The sequence below is a fragment of the Lathyrus oleraceus genome, chromosome 5 (assembly GCF_024323335.1).
Source record: "Lathyrus oleraceus cultivar Zhongwan6 chromosome 5, CAAS_Psat_ZW6_1.0, whole genome shotgun sequence".
NCBI lineage: Eukaryota > Viridiplantae > Streptophyta > Magnoliopsida > Fabales > Fabaceae > Lathyrus > Lathyrus oleraceus.
The window spans coordinates 593,056,413-593,079,089 of NC_066583.1; the positions used below are offsets into that span (position 1 = coordinate 593,056,413).

At 36.5% G+C, this 22,677-nt stretch overlaps 2 protein-coding genes across 2 annotated transcripts; one reads left to right on the top strand and one right to left on the bottom strand.

Annotated features, from left to right (window-relative positions):
• The first annotated feature begins 8,212 nt into the window (after positions 1-8,212).
• On the top strand, positions 8,213-9,695 carry LOC127086794 (protein MAIN-LIKE 2-like). The gene is made up of 3 exons (XM_051027606.1): positions 8,213-8,380; positions 8,465-8,555; positions 8,640-9,695. Exons 2-3 carry the CDS (start codon positions 8,481-8,483, stop codon positions 9,354-9,356), a joined length of 792 nt encoding a protein of 263 aa, XP_050883563.1. The 5' UTR covers positions 8,213-8,380; positions 8,465-8,480; the 3' UTR covers positions 9,357-9,695.
• Positions 9,696-20,783: 11,088 nt separating this feature from the next.
• On the bottom strand, positions 20,784-21,773 carry LOC127082280 (uncharacterized). Its single transcript, XM_051022518.1, has 2 exons — positions 21,660-21,773; positions 20,784-21,599 (listed from the first exon to the last, which is right to left on the bottom strand). Exons 1-2 carry the CDS (start codon positions 21,771-21,773, stop codon positions 20,784-20,786), a joined length of 930 nt encoding a protein of 309 aa, XP_050878475.1.
• Between the last annotated feature and the right edge of the window lie 904 nt (positions 21,774-22,677).

Sequence of the window (22,677 nt, forward strand, 5' to 3'; positions counted from 1 at the left end):
ATATCTCTTATACATGTGTATACATGTATAAGGGATATTACTGCATCCTTTAAAGCTTCATCAACATTCATATCATCTGATACAAAAATAATAATTAATGTATATACATGTGTAAAAATTATTGCTCGCATACTTAGAACAATATCCCTTATACCTGTATCAGATTGACTCATGTTGATTCATTGATTAGGTGATGTGCAATTACGATCTGCGGGTTTAAATACATAATATGAGATATGACAAATAAAAAAAACTTATACAATGTACAAAATAATATATATATTAATCATCACCAACCAAGTGCAACATCATTAACACATGTAATTCTACTTGGGTCGGCTTCACAGTCATGAGTTCCATGAAAGTGTGATCTTGGAAAAGTCATGTTTGTAAAATTTTAAAATGAAACTCTCGACTGACTATTTACAGTGCGAGATGTTTGAGCTTGTTTCTCTTGCTCTTTCTGCCACATATAATTTTCACGTTGTCACGATAAATAATTTTCTCTCTGCTCGTTGCTCATATTTTGTCTCCTCTTCCTTTCATTTTCGGCTCTTCTTGTCCTTTGTTGTTGACTTGATATCTGACGGATATTATTTTCCATTTTGTTAATGTAACTGTCAAACACATATGTAATTTATAAGCAATATAATTTCATTAATAATGTTAAAAAATAGTAGTAAATATAAATTTACTTTAAAATGAATACATTTTTTAAAAAAAGTTCCTCTAAAAATGATATTTATAAAACATATGCTAAAAATATAAATTTAAACTAAAAAATGAGAAAGACGAAGAAGAAAGTATGTAAAATAAATTTAAAATGGATAATCAATAAAAAGAAACATGTTGGACAAATAAATAAAAATATTTTATATTAACTAAGTATTGAGATGTAAAATGGAGTGAGAAATTGAGTCAATGTAACTTAATTATATGAAAAACTAAGTTAATTTTAGTTATAGATAGATTGTAGATTTAAATTAATTGAAAAATATAGTGAGAGAAGATAGTGGTTTAATAAAAATATATATTTATTTTGATCATATGTCACATATGAATATTTAACATATCTTATCATATCTCATTCAATTTCTCTCACTCTCTTGCTATCTCTCTATAAACTATTGTACCAATTAATAAAAAGATAAATTCTAAAATACTTAACTATTTATCATTCATGTTCAATCAAAGATATTAAAGGTATCAATTTTGCTTTTTAACTCTTATAACTAATTATTTCCGAAGTATTACTTGAATATATTATCTTACAAATAAAGGCAATCAAACACATAAATAAAAATACTATAAAAATAGTAGTAATAATAATAATTTAATAAGTCAAAATATTTTTAAAATATTTTTTTTTGGTCTAAAATATACATACACAATAAATAGATATTAATTAAAAAAATATAATTAATTTTTCAACTTAAACTTTCTATAATACATAGAGTGACTTTAAAATATAATAAAAAAAGATAATAACTTAATAAAATAGTAAAATTCTTATATATTGATTGGAAATTCTTCTTAATTAAGCTTCTTAAGATAATAAAGATAGAACCACCATAGGTGTGGCAAGCATGTATCTACGAATGTAAAATTATGATTATGATTTAACGACATTGACGGCAGAGGCAAAATTCGTTTAACCAATGCATCATAAATCTCATCAATAACACTGCAATGCCATAAAAGTAACTAAAACATCTCAACTAATACATTAAACAATCAAGTCATAGCTACCAAAGAAAATTGTGAAAAAAATTATATAATTTTACTTCATTTCATAGTTAACTATATTTCCCTCAAATATGATCGGAGATGAAAATAAATTGATCTGAAAAATAAAATCTAAATCACGATGGTCAGAATTTAATTTAAGAGAAGTTTACCTCTTATCGTCATTCAGTTGAATGTTATTTCCATTTTTCCTAAAGAATGTGCATCTATGAGTTTTTTTTTTCCTTCTATCTTCGTTTTTTTATCTTCCTAATTATTGTTTTTCATTTCTTCTCAATTATTTGTTTCTATTTTTTTCGAAACTCATCCAATGACTGCACATCCCGAAGGAAAATTGTATTATGTGATGGATCAGTTATATTTACGTGGTAGTGGTATTACAAACTCATGATTTTATTTTAATAATTTTTTAAAAATACATAAGAATAAATATGAAATAAAAAAAGAACCAGCCAAAATTTCTCAATCCTCTTTATTGTTTAGTGTGTTAGTTGAGATGTTTTAGTTACTTTTATGGCTTTGCAGTACTGTTGATGAGATCTATGATGCATTAGTTAGACGAATTTTGCCTCTGAAGTTAGTGTCATTAAATCCTAATTATAAGTAAGTTCTTGTTATTGGAGTTATAGAATTTTCTTTACTTTCGTAGTTACATGTTTGCCACACCTATGATAGTTAATATCTATTTATTGTTTATGTATATTTTAGATAATTTTTTGTTTTATTTTAAAAATACTTTGACTTATTAAATTATTATTATTACTACTAGTATTTTTATTTATGTGGTTACTTGCCTTCATTTGTAAGAGAATATATTCAAGTAGTACTTCGGAAATAATTAACTATAAGAGTTAAAAAGCAAAAATTGTTACCTTTAGGATTTCCGGTTGAACATGGATGACAAATAGGGCAAATTTGCCGAGATAATCCACTTTTTCGAAGAAATTCCTAAAATAACCCACTTTTCAGCAAAATTCTCAATCTACCCCACTTTTAGGAGGAGGCGCCAATTGGATTGGCGACCCTCTTAAAAATTGCAAGGAGGCGCCAATTGGATTGGCTAGGGCACCTGCCCTAGCCAATCCAATTGGCGCCTATGTGTAATTTTTAAGAGGGGGCGTCAATCCAATTGGCGCCTCCCTTAAAAAGCCTCAAATGAAAAAACCTCCAACTTGAAAGTTTTAGATCTTTTCAAGACAATGAATTTGGATATAAATTTTGCATCATTTGGATTTTTTATGAGAAAGTTATGGGCAGTTGAATTTGGACTTCTGAGTTTTTCAACTGTAATCTGACCTATAATGTCTTGCATTATTTCATGTGTTTCTTTTAGAGTTATGAAATTTTGTCCAACATAACAACTGAAGTAGACATCTTAAATTTTCCAATGCACTTGGTTCCACCTCAAAATAATTAAAAATGAGTGAGTTAGGTCCCTGCGAAGTTGACCCAAAATTAGGGTTTCTGTCAAAATGACCTATAATGTTTTGAAATGAATGATGAGCTTCCAAGTTTCAAATGGATTTTTGATGAACATGAAAGTTGTTCATATGGCGACTGTTGTTAAAATTTGAATGGAGGCGCCAATTGGATTGGCTAGGGCAGGTGCCTTAGCCAATCTAATTGGCGCCTATGTGTAGGTTTTAAAAGGAGGCGCCAACTCAATTGGCGAGTCCCTCATAAAATGCTTTTTTTGTCTTATAAATAGATGTGTTGTGTGACCTATTGTTCCACAACTCATATAATCATTTGGCTATCATGTTTGGTGTTCGTCGCCGATACGGTAAGGTGATTTATGCGAGAGACAAACCTCAATTGCTGATGCTGTTTTGGAACATCACCACGTTAGATCAACTGAAGAGGGAGCTGGTTCGATGGTTAGACGGGAAAATACCAGAAGGGGAAAAATCAGAAGTATTGAGAGACTTGACAGTATCTTTGGTTGGGTGCGAATGAAGACTGATAAGGATGCTAGGGAAATGATGTTCGGTCGAGACGACATTAATTTGATTGTTGTAATCAGTTAGAATTATTTATGTTTTCAGATGTTTTGTACTGATGTTGGTTATGAAACTCGTTGTAACAAGAACTTAATGATATATAATGATTGATTGTTACAGAAATACAATGTTACAAAAAGCTTAAGATCTAGATAAAATGTTACAAAAAGCTTAAGATCTAGATAAAATGCTACAAAAATCTTAAGATCTAGATGATGCTCCTTGATTGGGACAGTTGTTTTTGTTGTGTCCTGGTTGACGACAGATACTACATAATCTTATCATTTTATCTGTGGAATCCATCTATGTTCTGATACGTGTGTTGTTTGTCCTTCCTTTCTTCTTTCTACGCATCTCTTCATTGTGCCAAACAATATCTCCTTCATATGGAGGCCAGTAATCCTCCATTGGTAGTACTGAAAAGCTTTGACTATATACATTCATGATGGTGCTGGCCTTGTACACATCAGATAAATGGGTGTAAGCGTCTTGACGAGTATAAGCGCATGCTGCAATGACATGGGAGCAAGGTATGCGGAAGGCCTGAAATTTTCCACAATCGCACCAACTTCTGTGTAGTCTAACAGCGTAGGCTAAATTTGGTCTCCCCTCGTTGTTGCCCATTGTTTCCTGGACGCTTAAATTTTGTCTATGACGGTCAAACACTGTTACAGCGTATGTCGTAGCTTTGATGCTCTCCTCTTTCATGACCTTCATGCAACACTCACTGAATACTTGTCCGGACATTAACACTGCACTCCATCTTTCACCTCTGATTGCGAACATAGAAGCCAACCTATAATAGGTTGATCTTACCAAGGCGGTTATCGGCAGATTTCGAATCCCTTTGAAAACCCCGTTCATGCATTCCACAATGTTTGTTGTCATGTAGCCCCATCGACAACCACCGTCAAATGCTCTTGTCCACTGCTCTACTGGGATGTTATTTATCCATCTCCCCGCTTCTTCATTAGACAGTCGAATCTCATCACGATAATATTGAAATGACGGTTGAGTTAAAGCATACCCAGCATTCACCACCTTCTTGCGAAGATTCTTATCTTTTATAGCACGCATGAAGTTTTGTGCAATGTGTCTGATACAGTAGACATGTGTAGAAGGGGGATCATGCCATCCGTTGTCATGGTTGTTGTAGGCACTTTCAATGGCAGCATGTCTATCTGAAATCAAACATAGATTGGCTTGTGGAGCGACATGCGTTCTGAGATGTCGAAGAAAGAAACCCCATCCACCAGCCGTTTCACCTTCAACAAGAGCAAAGGCAATGGGAAATACATTGTTGTTACCGTCTTGTGCAACTGCCATGAGCAAAGTACCCTTGTATTTTCCGTATAACCAGGTGCCATCAATTTGCAGGAGAGGTTTGCAGAAAGCGAAACCTTTGATGCACGGGTCAAATGCCCAAAAGAGACGGTGAAGTATTCTATTACCTGTAGCAGAGGTTCCGTCTGGCATCATTGCTGGAACTGTCTCCAGAATTGCCACAGTTCCTGGGACATAAGTTTTTAGTGCCCATAAAAACCGTGGTAATTCCTTGAATGAATCCTCCCAGTTGCCGAAAACCTGTTCAACAACCTTTGTCCTCGCAATCCATGCTTTCTTGTAAGATGGAGTATAATTATATGTTGTTCGGATATGGGATATAATTTTACTCACCTTCACTGATGGGTCTTTATTTACCAATGGCAGAATGTCTTGACATATCAAAGTTGTGCTCAGTTTATGGTGATCTTGTTCAACGTTAGTTGCAACGCAACTGTGTGGTGGGTCTATTGAAGCGATCTCCCAAGAGTCATTTTTCTTCTTGTAAGATGCAGCCAAACGAAACTTACAAAGCATGTTACGACATTCGATAACATACCTTCTAGAATCAGTGCGTTTCACTGTAAAGTCAGCAAAGTTGTTCATGTGGAATTTTTTGATTGCCAAGACACATTCTTCTTTGGTACGAAACATGTCTCCCACCTTTAATTCGCCTACTGGTCTCGGATACGGATTATAGAAGACACTGTCGGACGTTTCATCGTCGTGAAGATCCATATTTGTCATATGTTGAGGAGGATTGTAGGCATGACTAGGAGGTATTGGTGGTGGTTAAGCCTCATCTTCATCGTCGTTGTTCAGGATGTGATCAACCTGTATCTCAGTCTCCTCTTCTTCTTCATCAACAACGTCGACTTCTACTTCTGCTTCTGGGTTGAGTTCATCTGACCATTGTGCATCATCTGCAGCATCTTCACCAGCTGCATCCTGATCGGTTAGTTAAGACTGTTGAGACGGTATACATGGTTGTAGAGTAATGTACAACTCGATACAATCCATGCCTGAATGTTCATGACTAAGAAACATGTTTTCAACATCTTCATCGTCTCGTATCTTAAGGGGGAAAAACTTGTATTGACCATTCTCAAAAAATATAGGATTTTGATATGTCATCTTTGACACAATACCTGATCCTATAAAGGATTGTATTCTTTTTTTCAAATTCAAAAAGGTTGCATTTCTCTTCATCGTGAGTCTAATGGTATCAGTGTTTCTAAAACAAAAACCATGAAGCTCAGACTCAAAAGTTTCACCGTTGCAGTGAACGTTGACACTGTATAATGATGAAGATGACATTTTGGAGATGAAAACTATTTTGCAAGTGCAGATGAATGTGAGTGAAGTGTCTTGGATGTTGATAGTAAGACACTTAAATAGATGGTATCAGTGTCTCACATGCTAGCTAGTTCTGAGATGATGTGTCGGACATTGAAGCTACTCTGAGATAATGTGTCAAGCATGCAAGTCAGTTCTGAGATGAGGTGTCTGTCATGCAATACAGTGTGAGTTGATGTGTCAAGCATGCTAGCTAGTCATGAGTTGATGTGTCTGTCATGCAAGACAGTGTGAGTTGATGTGTCAAGCATGCTAGCTAGTCAAGACAGAAGTGAGTCTTCAGCATGCAGGATACTAGAGAGCCATGTGTCTGAGATGATGTGTCAATCCTGCAAGACAGTGTGAGTTGATGTGTCAACCAGGCAAGCTATCAAGAAGTGAGTCTTCAGTATGCAGGAGACAAGATAGCCATGTGTCGGACATGTAAGACAGTTCTGAGACGATGTGTCAGTCAGGCAAGACAGTGTGAGATGATGTGTCAGACAGACAACCTATCAAGAAGTGAGTCTTCAGCATGCAGGATACTAGAGAGCCACGTGTCTGAGATGATGTGTCAATCCATGCAAGCTATCAAGAAGCTAGTCATCAGCATGCAGGAGACAATACAGACACGTGTCGGACACCTAAGATGGTCAGAGATGATGTGTCAATCATGCAAGCCATCCATAAGTGAGTTGTTCAGCATGCAGTAGACAAGAATGCCACGTGTCAGACATGCAGATGGTGGCGCCAATTGGTTTGGCGCCTACACTTAAGGCTTGTACATGGTCGCCAATTTGAATGGCGCCCCCATGGAGTCAGTCCTCGAAACCAAGCATTCAGAACTAGCCTTTCATGCATGTACCCTATGGTGTCGCCAATTTGAATGGCGCCCCCTCTTTATTATTATACATGGTCGCCAAGTGAGGTGGAGACACCATGCAAACACAATTTTTTATGCTCTCCTCCATTTTCCTATAAATTCATCCACTCCTTCAACAATTCTTCCACACCAACATTCTCACTACTTCATCTACATTACTTCTTTTACAATTTCATCTTCAACAAAATCTTCCAATTTCATCTACACCAACTCCCTAACAATATGTCTTTACTCACAATGGGCGAAGCACACAGAGGAACAGTTGCAAACATCGCAACATACGTAAGTTTTTTCTTATACTAATTTTTTATGTTTCATCTCCACCAACCCCATTTTATTTTGAAATACTAACTTAGTCAAGTGTTATATTATTTCTATTATAGGATGTATCAAGGTTTCGAACTCGAGTCCACGAATTTGTCCCAATGGACCCGATGATTCAACCTTATGTTGAACTCGCCGGTTTTGGTCACATTAGCAAGATTATGTCTTGGTCTATAGATAACAAGTTCATTCTAGCCTTATGCGAAAGATGGAGGCCAGAGACACACACATTTTGGTTTCCAATCGGTGAGTGTACCGTGACGTTAGAAGATGTCTACATGCTTTTAGGACTACGAATTGAAGGCAAAGCTGTTAATGGTAAGACCAACTATGCAAATTCAATTTGCATGGAGCTTTTAGACACTGATTTGTTAGATGATAATGCTAGAGGTCAAGGTATACTACTCTCACGCCTAAAGTCATATTATAATAGTTTATATTTAGATGAGCATTCTACCGAAGATGCTCGAATAATCAAAACTAGATGTTACATTATGTTGTTACTAGGATCCTTTTTATTTCCCGAAGGTAGTGGTTCTAGCATGCATATTATGTACTTACCTTTACTTAGACATATAGATAGAATAGGTAGTTACAGTTGGGGATCCGTATGTCTAGCCTATCTCTATAGTTCGTTGTGCAAAAACTCCCACAAAGACACATCTACATTTTCTGGATGTGCTGTTTTGCTACAAGCATGGGGATGGTCAAGACTACCGCCTCTAGCACCGGTCAATAACAACCCCTTCACTTTTCCATATGCAAAAAAGTAAGTTGTTTAAATTGCTATATCTTTACTTACTTCCTTACAGTTTAGTACCCATAACTAATTTATTTTAACTTTTTGGTGTAGATGGTCGGCACGTGGTATGAATTACAGCAGATGTCCGAGACACTGTATTACTCAGTATCGCAACCTGTTGGATCACCTTCGACCGACAGACGTAAGCAAAATAACTTCATTAATTTGTCATATTATGTTCACTTTTTCTATATTCATTTAAATCCTATCGTCTTTAACATTTCAGTTCATTTGGCGTCCATACCTTAATATGGATCATGAGCATCAGGTCAACCCTGAAGACGCAGCCGTATGGACAGCATGCACACCGATAATACGGTTCACAACAGTGGAGATGCACAACACCGATCGTGTGAAGCTGCAGTTCGGTATGGTCCAGAATATCCCAGACCCCCCAGCTAGCCTAGGAGAATGGCATATGCGTAAAGTGAACGACCAATGGAACTACAACCCTTGGCAAACCTTCGCAAGATCAGAGTGTCGCAAGTGGAAGCACCGTCATGACCATGTCTTAACTGACGCAGTCATGCCAAATGAGGTAAAACCAAGTCGTACTTATATGGCTTGGTACAGATCGGTTGGATTTCAATTCATCGCCAATGATATGTACCTCTACGACCCACGCCAGACAAGTTACACACAAGAAGGATCAACATCTAACCCCCAACAACATTCTCAGCCCGGTTACTCACAACCACCTATCCGTCAAACTTTCCGTTCCACAAACACACAAACATACAACCAAAACATGTCATTCACCCAACCCCAATACCAAGAACATCCCCCATACCACCACCAACAAATGGACCATCAACCTCAGACCGAAGATCGCTTCGCACCCACACCATCACCCTACCAAAGTCGCCTTAGCCAAAACACTAACCGCCCCATCACCTACCGTAGCCAAGAACCCCAAACATCACAATACCAAAACATCCCATAACCATATGTCTTCCAAACACCCCAACAACCTTTCCAACCTTTCCTAGACCCATCATTGTCACCCATGTCTCCCTTCAACCGTCCCGGTCGCCCATCCATGAGTCAACCACACCCCAACTTCTCTGGCATGGGTCATGAGCTCAGCTACGCCGGTACACCATCATTGAATACTGAAGACTATGCTGAGTTGGCTGAATACCTCAACGGATCTTCTCCTGTAGGAGGTAATGACGCTCCTGGACCATCAGATGAACAAACACCGGTGCAGAATCGTCAACGTGGGTTAGGGCCAAGGGTTAGGGTAGCTAGGGGATGTGGGACCGGAGGTCGGTTAGGTGATCCCGGTCATCACCATTAGGATTCTTTGTGTAAAATCCAAATTTTATTAATATCAATTCGTATTATATCAAATTTATCTTTGTGTAAACTCCAAACATTAGGTTTCTTTGTCTAAACTCCATTTTGGCAAAATTCACATACACATGTTTTGACTGAAACTCCATTGAGATGTCTACTTAAATTGTTATGTTGGACAAAATTTCATAATTCTAAAATAAACACATATGATAATACAAAACATTATAGGTCAGATAACAATTGAAATGTCAAAGAGTCCAAGTTCAGGTGCCCATACCTTTCTCATAAAAAATGCAAATGATGCAAAAAAAAATTCCAAATTCATTATCTTGAAAAGATCTAAAACTTTTATGTTGAGGGTTTTGTCATTTGAGGCTTTTATCATTCAAACAGAAGGGCTTGAATTTGGTCCCTTTAGGCAAAATTCACATACACATGTTTTGACAGAAACCCTAATTTTGGGTCAAGTTCGCAAGGACCTAACTCACTCATTTTTAATTATTTTGAGGTGGGACCAAGTGCATTGGAAAATTTAAGATGTCTACTTCACTTGTTATGTTGGATAAAAATTCATAACTCTAACACAAACACATGCAATAATACAAAACATTATAGGTCAGATAACAGTTAAAATGTCAAAGAGTCCAAGTTCAGGTGCCCATACCTTTCTCATAAAAATTGTAAATGATGCAAAACTTTAGTCCAAATTCATTATCTTGAAAAGATCTACAACTTTTATGTTGAAGGTTTTGTCATTTGAGGCTTTTATCATTCAAACAGAAGGGCTTGAAGTTGGTCCCTTTTGGCAAAATTCACATACACATGTTTTGACAGAAACCCTAATTTTAGGTCAACTTCGCAGGGATCTAACTCACTCATTTTTAATTATTTTGAGGTGGGACCAAGTGCATTGGAAAATTTAAGATGTCTACTTCAGTTTTTATGTTGGACAAAATTTCATAACTCTAAAAGAAACACATGAAATAATGCAAGACATTATGGGTCAGATTATAGTTGAAAAACTCAGAAGTCCAACTTCAACTGCCCATAACTTTCTCATAAAAAATCCAAATGATGCAAACCTTATATCCAAATTCATTGTCTTGAAAAGATTTACAACTTTCATGTTGGAGGTTTTTTCATTTGAGGCTTTTTTAAGGGAGGCGCCAATTGGATTGGCGCCCCCTCTTAAAAATTACACATAGGCGCCAATTGGATTGGCTAGGGCAGGTGCCCTAGCCAATCCAATTGGCGCCTCCTTGCAATTTTTAAGAGGGGTCGCCAATCCAATTGGCGCCTCCTCCTAAAAGTGGGGTAGATTGGGAATTTTGCTGAAAAGTGGGTTATTTTGGGAATTTCTTCGAAAAAGTGGGTTATCTCGGTAAATTTGCCGACAAATAGTTAAGTATTTTAGAGGTTATCTTTTTATTAATTGGTACAATAATTTATAGATAATGCATTATAAAAATTTACAAAGAATAAAAGAATGAGATAACATGTTAAAAAAGGATAAAGAGATAACAAGAGAGTGAGAAATTAAGTGAGATATGATAAGACACGTTAAATATTCATATGTGGCATATGATCAAAATAAATATTTTTTTATCAAACCACTATCTTTTCTCACTATATTTTTTTATTAATTTATATCTACAATCTATCTATACTTAAAATTAACTTAGTTTTTCATATAATTAAGTTATAGTGACATCATTTCACATTTCAATGCTTAGTTAATATGAAATATTTTTATTTATTTGTCCAACATGTTCCTTTTTATTGATTATCCATTTTAAATTTATTTTACATACTTTCTTCTCTGTCTTTTTCATTTTTTAGTTTAGATTTATATTTTTAGCATATGTTTTACAAAATATCTTTTTGGGAGTAACTTTTAAAAAAATAGTTTAAAGAAAATTTATATTTACTACTATTTTTCAATATTATTAATGAAATTATGTTGCTTATAAATTATAAATGTGTTTGGCAGTTATATTAACAAAATAGAAAATAATACCCGTCAAATATCAAGTCAACAACAAAGGGCACGAAGGGATGAAAATGAAAGGAAGAGGAGACAAAATATGAGCAACGAACAGAGAGAAAACCATTTGTCGAGACGACCTGAAAATTATAGGCGACAAAAAGAGCAAGAGAAATAAGCTCAAACATCTCGAACTATAAACAGTCAATCGAAAGTTCAATTTCAAAATTTTACAAATATGACTTTTTCAAGATTACACTTTCAAGGGACACATGAATGTGAAGTCGGCCCAAGTAGAATTACACATATTAATGATGTTGCACTTGGTTGGTGATGATCAATATATACATTATTATATCGTACATTATATAGTTTTGTTTATTTGTCATATATCACTTTATGTATTTAAACTCGCAGGTCGTAATTGTACTATAATCAACGAATCAACATGAGTCAATCCGATACAGATATAAAGGATATTGTTCTAAGTATGCGAGCAGTGATTTTTACACATGTATATACATTAATTATTATTTTTATATCAGGTGATTTGAATGTTGATGAAGCTTTTGAGGATGAAGTAATATCATATGTTAACATGAATGCCAGAGAAAATGGTGCATCATCATGTCGTCCTTAAGGTATGTTCATAAACATTTTGTGTTAAATAAATGTAGTTTTTACTCGAGTGACATAAAATTTAAAATTATGCAATATTAAAATATTCTAATTGAGGCATCTTGCATACTTTTTCTTTATTTGTATTTTAGATTTTAGGTAATATTTAGTAATCAATATCAAGCTCCTTCTAATAGAATTAAGATATATTTTTTGAGCAAAACACAATATTGCTCGAAATTTTAAAAGTATTGTCTGCATTTAACAACATTGATTCAATATTTTATTAATAGAATGCAGGAAAATCCACAGCTGCACCAAAATAAAAAAATTGTCTAAAATATACATACACAATAAATAGATATTAACTAAAAAATTTAATTAGTTTTCCAACTTAAACTTTCTATATTATATACAGTGACTTTAAAGTATAATAAGAAAAGATAGTAACTTAATAAAATAGTAAATTTCTTATATATTGATTGGAAATTCTTCCTAGTTAAACTTTCTAAGATGTAAAAGATAGAACTACCGTAGGTGTGGAAAGCATGTAACTACGAATGTAAAGAAAATTATGTAACTCAAATGATAGAAGTGTCGGCCTCTTAAGAAGAAAGATTTTAACCTTTCTCCCTTTCCCACTGAGTTATTTCCTCGTGGATGATCATTGTTTTAGTTTGCTCCCCAGTTGATTACCTGGATGGGATTACTCCCCTTGAGCTATATCCTCATTGGGTTGAGTCTTGATTGACATTTTCTTTCTAGATCTTACCTAGATAGACGCTTTTGGTCCCCTGAGAATCTATTACCCAGTAACTGGTAACATTCTTCTCATGTTTTTCACTTTTGCCCAATCCCCGACAAGAGCAAATTTTTCTCCCCAGCGGATTCGTTTTCACGTTTCCCCAGGAAGTATATCCTTGATATGTTCATCCTAATCGATGACGGATAGTTTCTTTCCTTACTTGGGTCTATCCTTGATATGTTCATCCTAACCGATGATGGATAATCTCATCCTTGGTATTCTATCCAGTAAAAAGGTAGTTGTAATCCCTATTTTGTTCTCCAAAGGGTTAATCCTTGATATGTTCATCCTAACTGATGACGGGTTTCCTCCTCTTTATGGTCTTCTACCCAGTAACCGGTAGTTGCAAATCCTACTCTTCCCCTCAACAGAGTCTATCCTTGATATGTTCATCCTAACCGGTGACGGATTTTTTCTTTTATGGTCTTCTATCCAGTATTCGATAGATGTAATTCCTACTTTTTGTTCAGTTGGTTTATCCTTGATATGTTCATCTTAACTGGTGACGGGTATCCTCCTTAACAATTCCCAGGCAAGACTATCCTTGATATGTTCATCTTAACCGATGACGAATTTTCTTTCCTTTGAGTCTATCCTTGATATGTTCACCTTAACCGATGACGGATATTCTCACCTTCGGCCTTCTGCCCAGTAACTGGTAGTTGTAAATCCTATTTCTGCAGTTTTCTCCATCAAGGCTATTCTTACCCAGTAACCGGTAATGAATATTCCCTCCTGGTGGTTCCCAGTGAGTCATCCTTGATATGTTCATCCTAACCGATGACGGGTGTCCTCTGTGTCAGACTTTTATTGTCTCCTTACCCAGTGACAGGTAGTGGATAATAGATTTCTGCTCCTCCTACGTTGAAGTTTATTTCTTCCCCAGGTGAGTTGAGTGCGCATTTCCTTAGAGAAATCACTTTTCCCTGCATTGATTGAAGAACTTCAGTTTTATCCTAATCTACTTGTAATCCCCTGTAGATGTTCCGTTTCCCCGGCCGAGCCTTTCCATTTTATGGAATTCCTCTAGTCCGTCCATCAGTTTTAAGTCGTAGCCTGGCCTACGCGTAACCTTTTATCCCCCCAGAGTCTCTGTCTCCCCAGTGAGTTTTCCTTACGGAATGCATTATACTCATGCAAATCTTCGGTCTCTCTGATTTCTTTTCTTTCGTGGCAACATTTCCCCACAGAGAATTTGCTTTTTACATACATATCATATGAATCATGAGGTCTCTTAAGGACCAAAATTTGTTTCTATGTTGTTATTTAAGCCCATTCTACTGAGTCGATACGAAGATTTTCACCTTCACCTCCTCAGTTAGAATGTCCTTAAATAGGGGCAGCTGTAAGACCCCAATTTTGACCCTAAGATCCCTCAAGCAACTTCATCATATGCATTAACATTGGGATCATACCTTGGCATCCTCCTTACCCCTCTCTCATTGGGTTTATTTTGGGAGAGATCACCAAGCACCATGTGATTGTATCATACTTGTATATTATCATTTTACTAACCAAAATACAAAAAAAATGTCTTTTCATTTGCCTAACTTTTTGTAGGTAGGGCATGATCTTTATTGATCTATCAAGTTCATATCTAGGATTTGAGGCCCCCATGACTAAAAGCACAACCATGGATTGACCCAAAAATGTTTCAAAGCATCATATATGAGTCCCAATGATCTCTACATCTTATATTGATCAAGTTTTCTTCAAGAGTTTGGAGGTGATTTGCCTTGGAAACCCTAGTTTGAATGGGTATCTTGAGTAACTTCTCCAACAAGCTATCTCACCAATTGATCAAATTTATCAAGGTATACTTCAAAATTCATCATCTTATGCATATATGATCTACCATGAGCCTATAAATCCAAGAGAATTGAAGGTTAGCTAGTTGGTTGGTGGTGGTTGGCCAGATGAATTCATCTGATCAAAATTGGGTCTCCCTAGACTCTATCTCCTACAATTTTCACCATATGAAAATGATCCCAAAATAAATGTTACTTTAAATGACATTTGAAACAACTTTCATGTTGAGACCTAGAGCTAGTTTTTCTTGGAAAATCATTTTCTATGTTGAAACATTATAGGTCATTTTGTCTAAACCCTAATTTGATAGTCAACTTCCCAAGGCCATAACTTGCTCAATTTTTATGATATGAAATATTTCCAAGTTGCACAATCAAATTAAATATGTCTATTTAAACTTTTATGTTTGGAGTGAGATCTAATTAAACTTTTATGAGCATGTGATATGAGGATATATTATAGGTCACTTTTGACCTATACCATTGAACAAGTGATTTTCCTCAAATTCAAAAATGCATAACTCTATCATTTTAAATCCAAATGACATGAAATTGGTGACAATTTTGAATGTCTTTGAAATAGCTACAACTTTTATGAATACACTTTTCTCATTTGAAGCTCACATAAAAAGTTATGGAAGGTGGAATATTGAGATATATGGCTTGACACTTAGAAACATTTTCAACATGTTGAAATTTCCAAACTTCCACCTCAAAATTCACCATGATACAAGTCCCAAATGAAAAAGTGTTCAACATCAAAGTTGTTCCCCTTGATCTAAGCTTTCCAAAAAACCCAAGTTCATGCATTTTGGATAAAGTTTGCTAGGGTTGCGCATGGCTTTAATAGGTCTGCATGATTGGAAGAAATCAAATGCCAAAAATCCCATTTCACATTGCCTTGACATCCAAGCCTCATTTGAACTTCAGAACAGTTGTAAATGGATTAAATTGGATTGCTTCATGGGCCTGTACACGCCCATACAAGCTTGTGCATGAAGTGTCCAAATTTAGCAATTTTTCAAGTGTGCAAATATCAGTCTCAATTGCTATAAATACAGGCCCTTGGAGCTCAATTCAAAGACACATTGCGCGCCAGCTTTGCCCCCCAATTGAAACCTTCACCATTCAAAGGAAAACCTGAGAATTTTTAACTTGAAAATTGAGTTTGAATCTCACTATTTGGAGATTCAGAAACTCCAGGATCCAAAGCTTTGTATCATTGTCAAACCTCTCCTGCAAGCTTCTCAAGTGTGATCAGATCAAGGTTGAAGCAAGCAAGATCCATTTCTGCACAGCATTGAAGGTAAATTTCAGAAAACTTCATCTCTTCGATTCTCACTCAATTCTCATCAATTCTCTTGGATCTTTGGTTGTCTGAAGTCCTAGCAATGTAGGTAAGAAGATTGAGTTGCTTTGAGGTCAAATTGAAGCAACTTAGTTGTCACACCTTAAAATTCAACTCCTCATATCTTTTTATATATTTGGAGTTAGTTGAAATTGAGGTTAGCTTCGTGTTCTATGCCATTTTTCCTTTCAGATCATGTCCTCCTTTTTTATTTTGGTGATGGTTGAGGGTGGACCAGTCCGGTGAGGTCCACTAGAGAAGAAGACCGGAGCTCTGGCTCCGGCGGTGTGTTGGCACGTCTCCAGACCACAGGATCCATTTGAAATGTTTTAATCTTAGGCGTTGGTTTTGATTACCACGTGTGTGGCGCACTGACAAAGTTCCACCATGGAACGCGCGTTTCCATTCACTTGATCTGCCACCTCAATTAATGAGGGAGATCAAGTGGCTCACGTTTTTTGATTTTTGTTTTAATTCATCTGATTTTCATTAATTCATATTAATTTTAATATTGATCCAAAAAAATTTAAATAAATTCCTCTTTCATATTCTGAATTAAAATTATTTTTTGGGTCATTATGAATATTTTTCATGATTTAATTGATTTTGTGATTATTTTTAATTGTTTAAAAATACTTTTAAGTCTTTAAAAATTCTGAATTTTTTTCTCCAAGGTCCTTTGACCTTGTTTGACCTATGATAAATCTCATGGCCATTTCTTTGGTGTTTTGATGAGGTTTTAGGAATTTGACAAACCATATTTAATTTAAATGCATTATTTTAGTATTTTTAAATTGAATAAATGCCAAATAATTGTGTTGACCTCTTGTGATGGTTTGTGTAAGTTTGGCTTGTGTTGTTGGGCCTTGGTCAAGGTTGATTTGACTTTGCTAGGTTAATATGATTGGATTTAGGGGATTGATGGAATGTACATTCCATCTCCCAAAATGAATGAATGATATTAACTTGGTAAAAGTCCTCCTTTGACCAATTTGAGTTATGATCCATTCCCCTCCCTCTTCATCTAATTCCCCTTCTTTATGCATTCATTTCATTTGGCCTATGACATCTCAAAATCCTAAGGCTAGTTGATTGCAAAATTAACATAAGTATGAATGAGATTAGGCCATCTCTTTTGCATATTCTTTTGTGTGTGGTATGTTTCATGAGCATAGTCCATTATACTATGTCTCTAACATGCATTAACACCAAAATTCTATTGCTCGACCTCAAATAGTTGTGACTTCTACATAAGTCCAATTACGATTGCTTAACATAGCGTTAAATTTTAGACACAAAAGGCATAACATTCTAGTTAGTGAGATTATAGGTCTCCCCTCTTTCATGGTATTGTGTGGAAACTTGGTCTTTTTTCCTTCCTTTGGAAGATGTCTTGGCTCAAGGATCCATGCTTGTGATAAATGGGTTGAGTATTCTCCAAAGAATGACTTAAAACAAAAAGAAAAAGAAAAAGCAAAACAATACTACTTTCTAACTCATTAACAACTAACATTTAATTTCAAGCCATTTACTTTAATTCCATTTAATTTCAAGTCTATATTCATTTGCCATTATTCATACCATTCTAATTGTTTATGTTAATGCCATTTTCACTTTGTCCATTTGGACCATATTGTGTGATATATCTTGCTTGTGTATATTTTGTTTGTTTGTGTGGTCTTTGACCATTAATGTACATAATAACAACAAAAACCCTAAAAACTTTTGTGTGGACTGTTGACTTGATCTTGGACAATTGGACTTAGAATTTAGGCAACATTCCTAAGCTAAAGGACTTGGCCAATACCAACTGTTGGAAACCCAGTGCTTGCAATTTGAAACTTCATCTAATACATCTTTGAAGATTCTTTTGAGTTCATCTGCAACATGATCATTATGAAGTTGTTATTTTGAACCCGTGACTTGTGGAATTCATCTACTACATGGGCTAATTTGAAGAAGATCATGGAGTGGCTAAGCTTGGATGTGGCTATCTTTATTTGATGCCTTGCTCTTCAAGATTGATATAATATACATTGTGTGTTGCTTGACTCTAAATGTCCAAGGGAATTTGGGGTTTCTATAAGACATTCTTGTATATTGGATTGCTACCCATTGGTCAGATCTTTTCAACTCTTAACTTTTAATTTTGTGCATAGGATTAGTCTTTTCATCTCCTCCCCACTTCTTTAATTTCTAAATCTCTCCCTCCTTTTAAAAATCCTTCTTTGCTGAGCTAGTTTTATTCTAAACTTTGACCACTTTGCAAACTAGAAACTTTGGTCTTATACCATTGCATTTTCAAACTCCTTTTCTTAATCAAACTTGTAAATAAACTTAATTATACTTGACTTAAACTTTCAAAAATCCAAAACGAACTAATTCATTCAAACCATTTTAGGCCTTTGTGCCTTTCAAACTAATTTTTTGACTAAAAGCAATGCATTCACTTTGAAATTTATACCACGAACTACGAGGTTTTGATCCCTCATTTTTATGTTGGTCCAAAGGTCTTGTCAAACACAAAAATATAATTAATGTATTCTTTTCTCATCCCCCCCCACTCTATTTGGTTGTAAACATCATTTTCTGCAAAATACATATGCACACAAAAAAGGGCTCCCTAGGAGTACCTATGACACTTTGGGTGCTAACACCTTCCCTCTGTGTAACCAACACCCTTATCTGTAATCTCTGACATTTTATTAGTTATGATTTGAAAACTTCTTACTTTTGGGTTTTGTTCGTACTTTTCCCTTTTCCCTTGGAAACGATAAAAGCGCGGTGGCGACTCTTGTTGATGTCTCGCTTATCCATAGCTTGATGATCATGAATTTACAGCTACAGTTAATACCATATTATGAGGTTTGGCATCAATATCATATTTTCCAATTTTTCTCAGCATGCGGTGAAGCATCCAGTTCACAGTCGCTCCACAATCCACCAATATTTTATTAATGGGGACGTATCCGATTTTTCCAATGATGAAAAGGGGTTTCAGGTGGCTCTTCATGGCTTCACTGGGCCTCTCAAAAAAGGCATTTTTCTCTTCAACACAGTCGTTATTCATCACATAGTAACAAGCTGGCTTGTGAGCAGCCATCTCTCTCTCTCTCTCTCTCTCTCTCTCTCTCTCTCTCTCTCTGATGTTTTCGTTGTCTTCGACTTTAGTAATCTGATTGAATTCCCCCTGCATCACGGATACCACCCCGAGTAAGGAGGCTCCCGAACCTGAGTCGAAGTTCTCAGTTAACATTTCATCTTCGGCGGCCACCTGATTGTATTTTTCACTGGCCGTTTAACTAGAATATTGGGATTTCTTTTGACAAAGTTTGAGTCTTCCCTTTTCTTCACAACCAAATTGGTACTCGACCCAGCTTGATCCCTCTCACCTGCTTCTCTCTGGGCTTTTCTCCTTCTTTGTTCTCTCCTCCACTGAGATCTGGTCATAGGGTTTTTTCCCTTATAGTTCTCGAACACATGTGAGGTCCTTTTGTCAGTCCAAAATTCCTCGCGGTAAACCAATGACGAACCTCTTCTAACCTCGAAGTTCTGCCACTTTCCATGACCGTGTTTCCTTCCATCAATTTTCTTGACCCACTTTCCATTTGACCCTTCGACACTAGGCTTGAAGGAAATGGGTTTGAAATTTCGCCCTGCTTGCTTGGTTTCACTCAGCTTCACCATGAGGCGTCTTAGATCAGGATATCTCCTGGGATTGAAGGCCCTTCCTGGCTTACCCACTTGATGATTTTGGATGGCTTTATGACCATCTGGTGATTTACTCTCCTAACCCCTTCAAGATTTTGAGTTTCCTTCTTGTCGAATACAACACTGCACCTAGGGCGTAACATGACTTCCGACTTCGTTTTCTGACACCTTCGGGGGAAGTCAGACAACATTTCTTCCTCTTGAGGGAAGGCGACTTTATTATACTCCTCCTGTCGACATTCAGCGTTGACCTCCATAGAGGTTTCTTGAGATAACTCGACCATATTGACCTTTATGTGGATATCCTCAGTAATATCCAACCTTTGGAATTGTTTTTGAAGGCCCTCAGTATCCTTATCCATCTGAACGAAATCATCAACGGTTTCTTTAGTGATCATCATTAACTTTGAACTTTCAGCATCCTTAGCATCGGAGGCTTCAGCATTTTTGTAGGTGATATCTCCTACAACCTTTTGAGTAAAATCATCAAGAGGCGTTTGCTCGAAGTACTCTGGAACCCTGGCCATAATAGGTCCATTGACGAAGTCCTCAATGACTTTAGTCACGTTGAAATCCTCAGCGACTTCAATAAGGTTCACTTCTTCTGGTTCAGTATAATGGGCCTTAGCTACCTGTAGAGTATCAGAGTCGATCTTCATCTGGCTCTGAGTTTTATCTCCGAACTTGAGTCTTCCTTCCTGGATGGCATTTTGCACAAGATCCCTGAAAAGAAAAGATTGAGATCTTTTATGACCCAAAAAACCATGGTATTTGCAAAACCCTCTTTTCTTTCTTTGCTATAAAGGGGGTACTTTAGCACCCGGAGGTACTATCATTTGACCATCTTTGACTAGTAAGTCAAAAATTTCGTCACATTTTGTAACGTCGAACGTATAAGTTTTCTTAGGAAACTTGTCACTCTTTCCAGGTTCGATAGGATTTTTCCCATTTGAAGGTGCTAAAACTTTGCATGCATATGGTGGCCCTTGCATCAATTCAGCAAGGTCGATCTCATTGTCGTCGACGTCTGAAAGTCCATGACATGAACCTTCGTGATCATTCCTGAAATCTACATAGGCTAACCTTTTACCTTTATTTTCCCTAGCCCTTTCTTCCTTCAAACGTTCTAATTGTCGAACCCTGTCAGCCAATTGGGCCATCTCCCTTAGGTACTGAGTATCTAATTTCTTTCTAATCGAATAGTTAAGGCCCCCAGCGGCCATTTCGACCAGTTCATGCTCTGGTATTTGCGTAAAACACCTAGCTTTGAGCAATCGAAACCTATTTAGATAGTCATCAATTGGATCAGTGAACTTTCGCTTGATACTAGCCAACTCCTTCAAACATATCTTTGTTTGCCCCATGTAAAACTGTTCATGGAACATTCTTTCCAGTTGGTTCCAAGTGTGGATCGAACTTTGGGACAAGGTGGTGAACCATGTGAAAGCATTCTTTGTGAGAGAACTTGGAAAAAAATTTATCATAAGGCTCTCATTATTTGACATATCTCTAGCCTCAATTAAATATCTCGCCACGTGCTCAACAATGGACTCAGTGGTATCCCCAACAAACTTGGTGAATTTGGGGATTTTGGTTCTAGGAGGATCTTCTGCCTGTAACATATACTATGACAAACGCAACGTATAATTTGGCCTTCTAATGCCGAGATTTACCCCATTTCGAACCATAATTCTTTCGACTATAGCTGCTAGATTATTATTTGCTGCCACGTCGTCATGTCGAACTTGTTGTATGATATCATCAGCATTTTGGTTTCTATTCACCATTAATATCCTTGGTTCCCTGGGTATTTGTGGTTTGATCCTAGGGGGTGTTGCTACTCCCCCTTGGTTTTGTGGGGTCTGGTTAATGGTGAGGTCTTCTTCAAAAATGGCCTCTTGATTTTCTCTTACCCAATCTCTAGGAGGAGGTCGTTGGTGCTGAGGTACACCAAGGAACTCAGACATTCGAGCCATCTATGTTGTCATCTGTTGATTCGACTGAGTCATATTTTGAATTAGAGGATTCATCACAGTCGTCAAAGTCTGAGTTAACATTTGAACCATTTCATGATTGCTTTCGTCCATCTGTTGCCTCCATGCTGCCGCAGAGTTATTGGTAAGAGTAGGTAGTTGTGTTGGGTGTCTCAAACCTGAAGATTGGTTAGTTCGACCCATGTTAACCCCAGACCCTTGCACTGGAGAATTTATGTTAACCACCGGTTCTGAAAAAGTAGAACCAACATTTTGTAAATTGGCCATCATTGAAGTTGGCATTCCATACGGTTGTTCTCGACTACCAAATGGTATTGAGAAACCAGGGGGTACCAACGGCCTATTTGGAATATCTCTAATTGGTGGGGGAGTATGAGGAGGTCACATGGGCCCAATGTAGGTTAAAATTGGTTCAGTATGGGAAATCGAATGTGTATGCATCGAACTCACCATAGACGGAACTACTTCGGACACATGCGTTGTGGTCGTGTTTGCCCCTATCGAAGAAGAAGGGGGTGGTATGTTACTGGTTGATGGATTTTGAGAGTTTTGGTTATCTGGCACGTTCACATTCGCCATCCTAGTATGGGATTCTCTCCTTGTTCGTTGTTCGTTGTTTATGGCTATTTTACCACTTCTTAATAACATACAATGAATCTTTTCCCAAAAAAAAACTTAACAACCAGAACTACGCACA

Bases quoted from the DNA above. Each gene is read 5' to 3' on its own strand.
- LOC127082280 (XM_051022518.1), bottom strand. From the start codon at position 21,773: ATGGTGAATAGAAACCAAAATGCTGATGATATCATACAACAAGTTCGA. The intron at 21,600-21,659 runs GTAAATCTCGGC...TATATGTTACAG, and splicing joins GAATTATGGTTCGAAATGGG to GCAGAAGATCCTCCTAGAAC.
- LOC127086794 (XM_051027606.1), top strand. From the start codon at position 8,481: ATGAATTACAGCAGATGTCCGAGACACTGTATTACTCAGTATCGCAAC. The intron at 8,556-8,639 runs GTAAGCAAAATA...TTAACATTTCAG, and splicing joins ATCACCTTCGACCGACAGAC to TTCATTTGGCGTCCATACCT.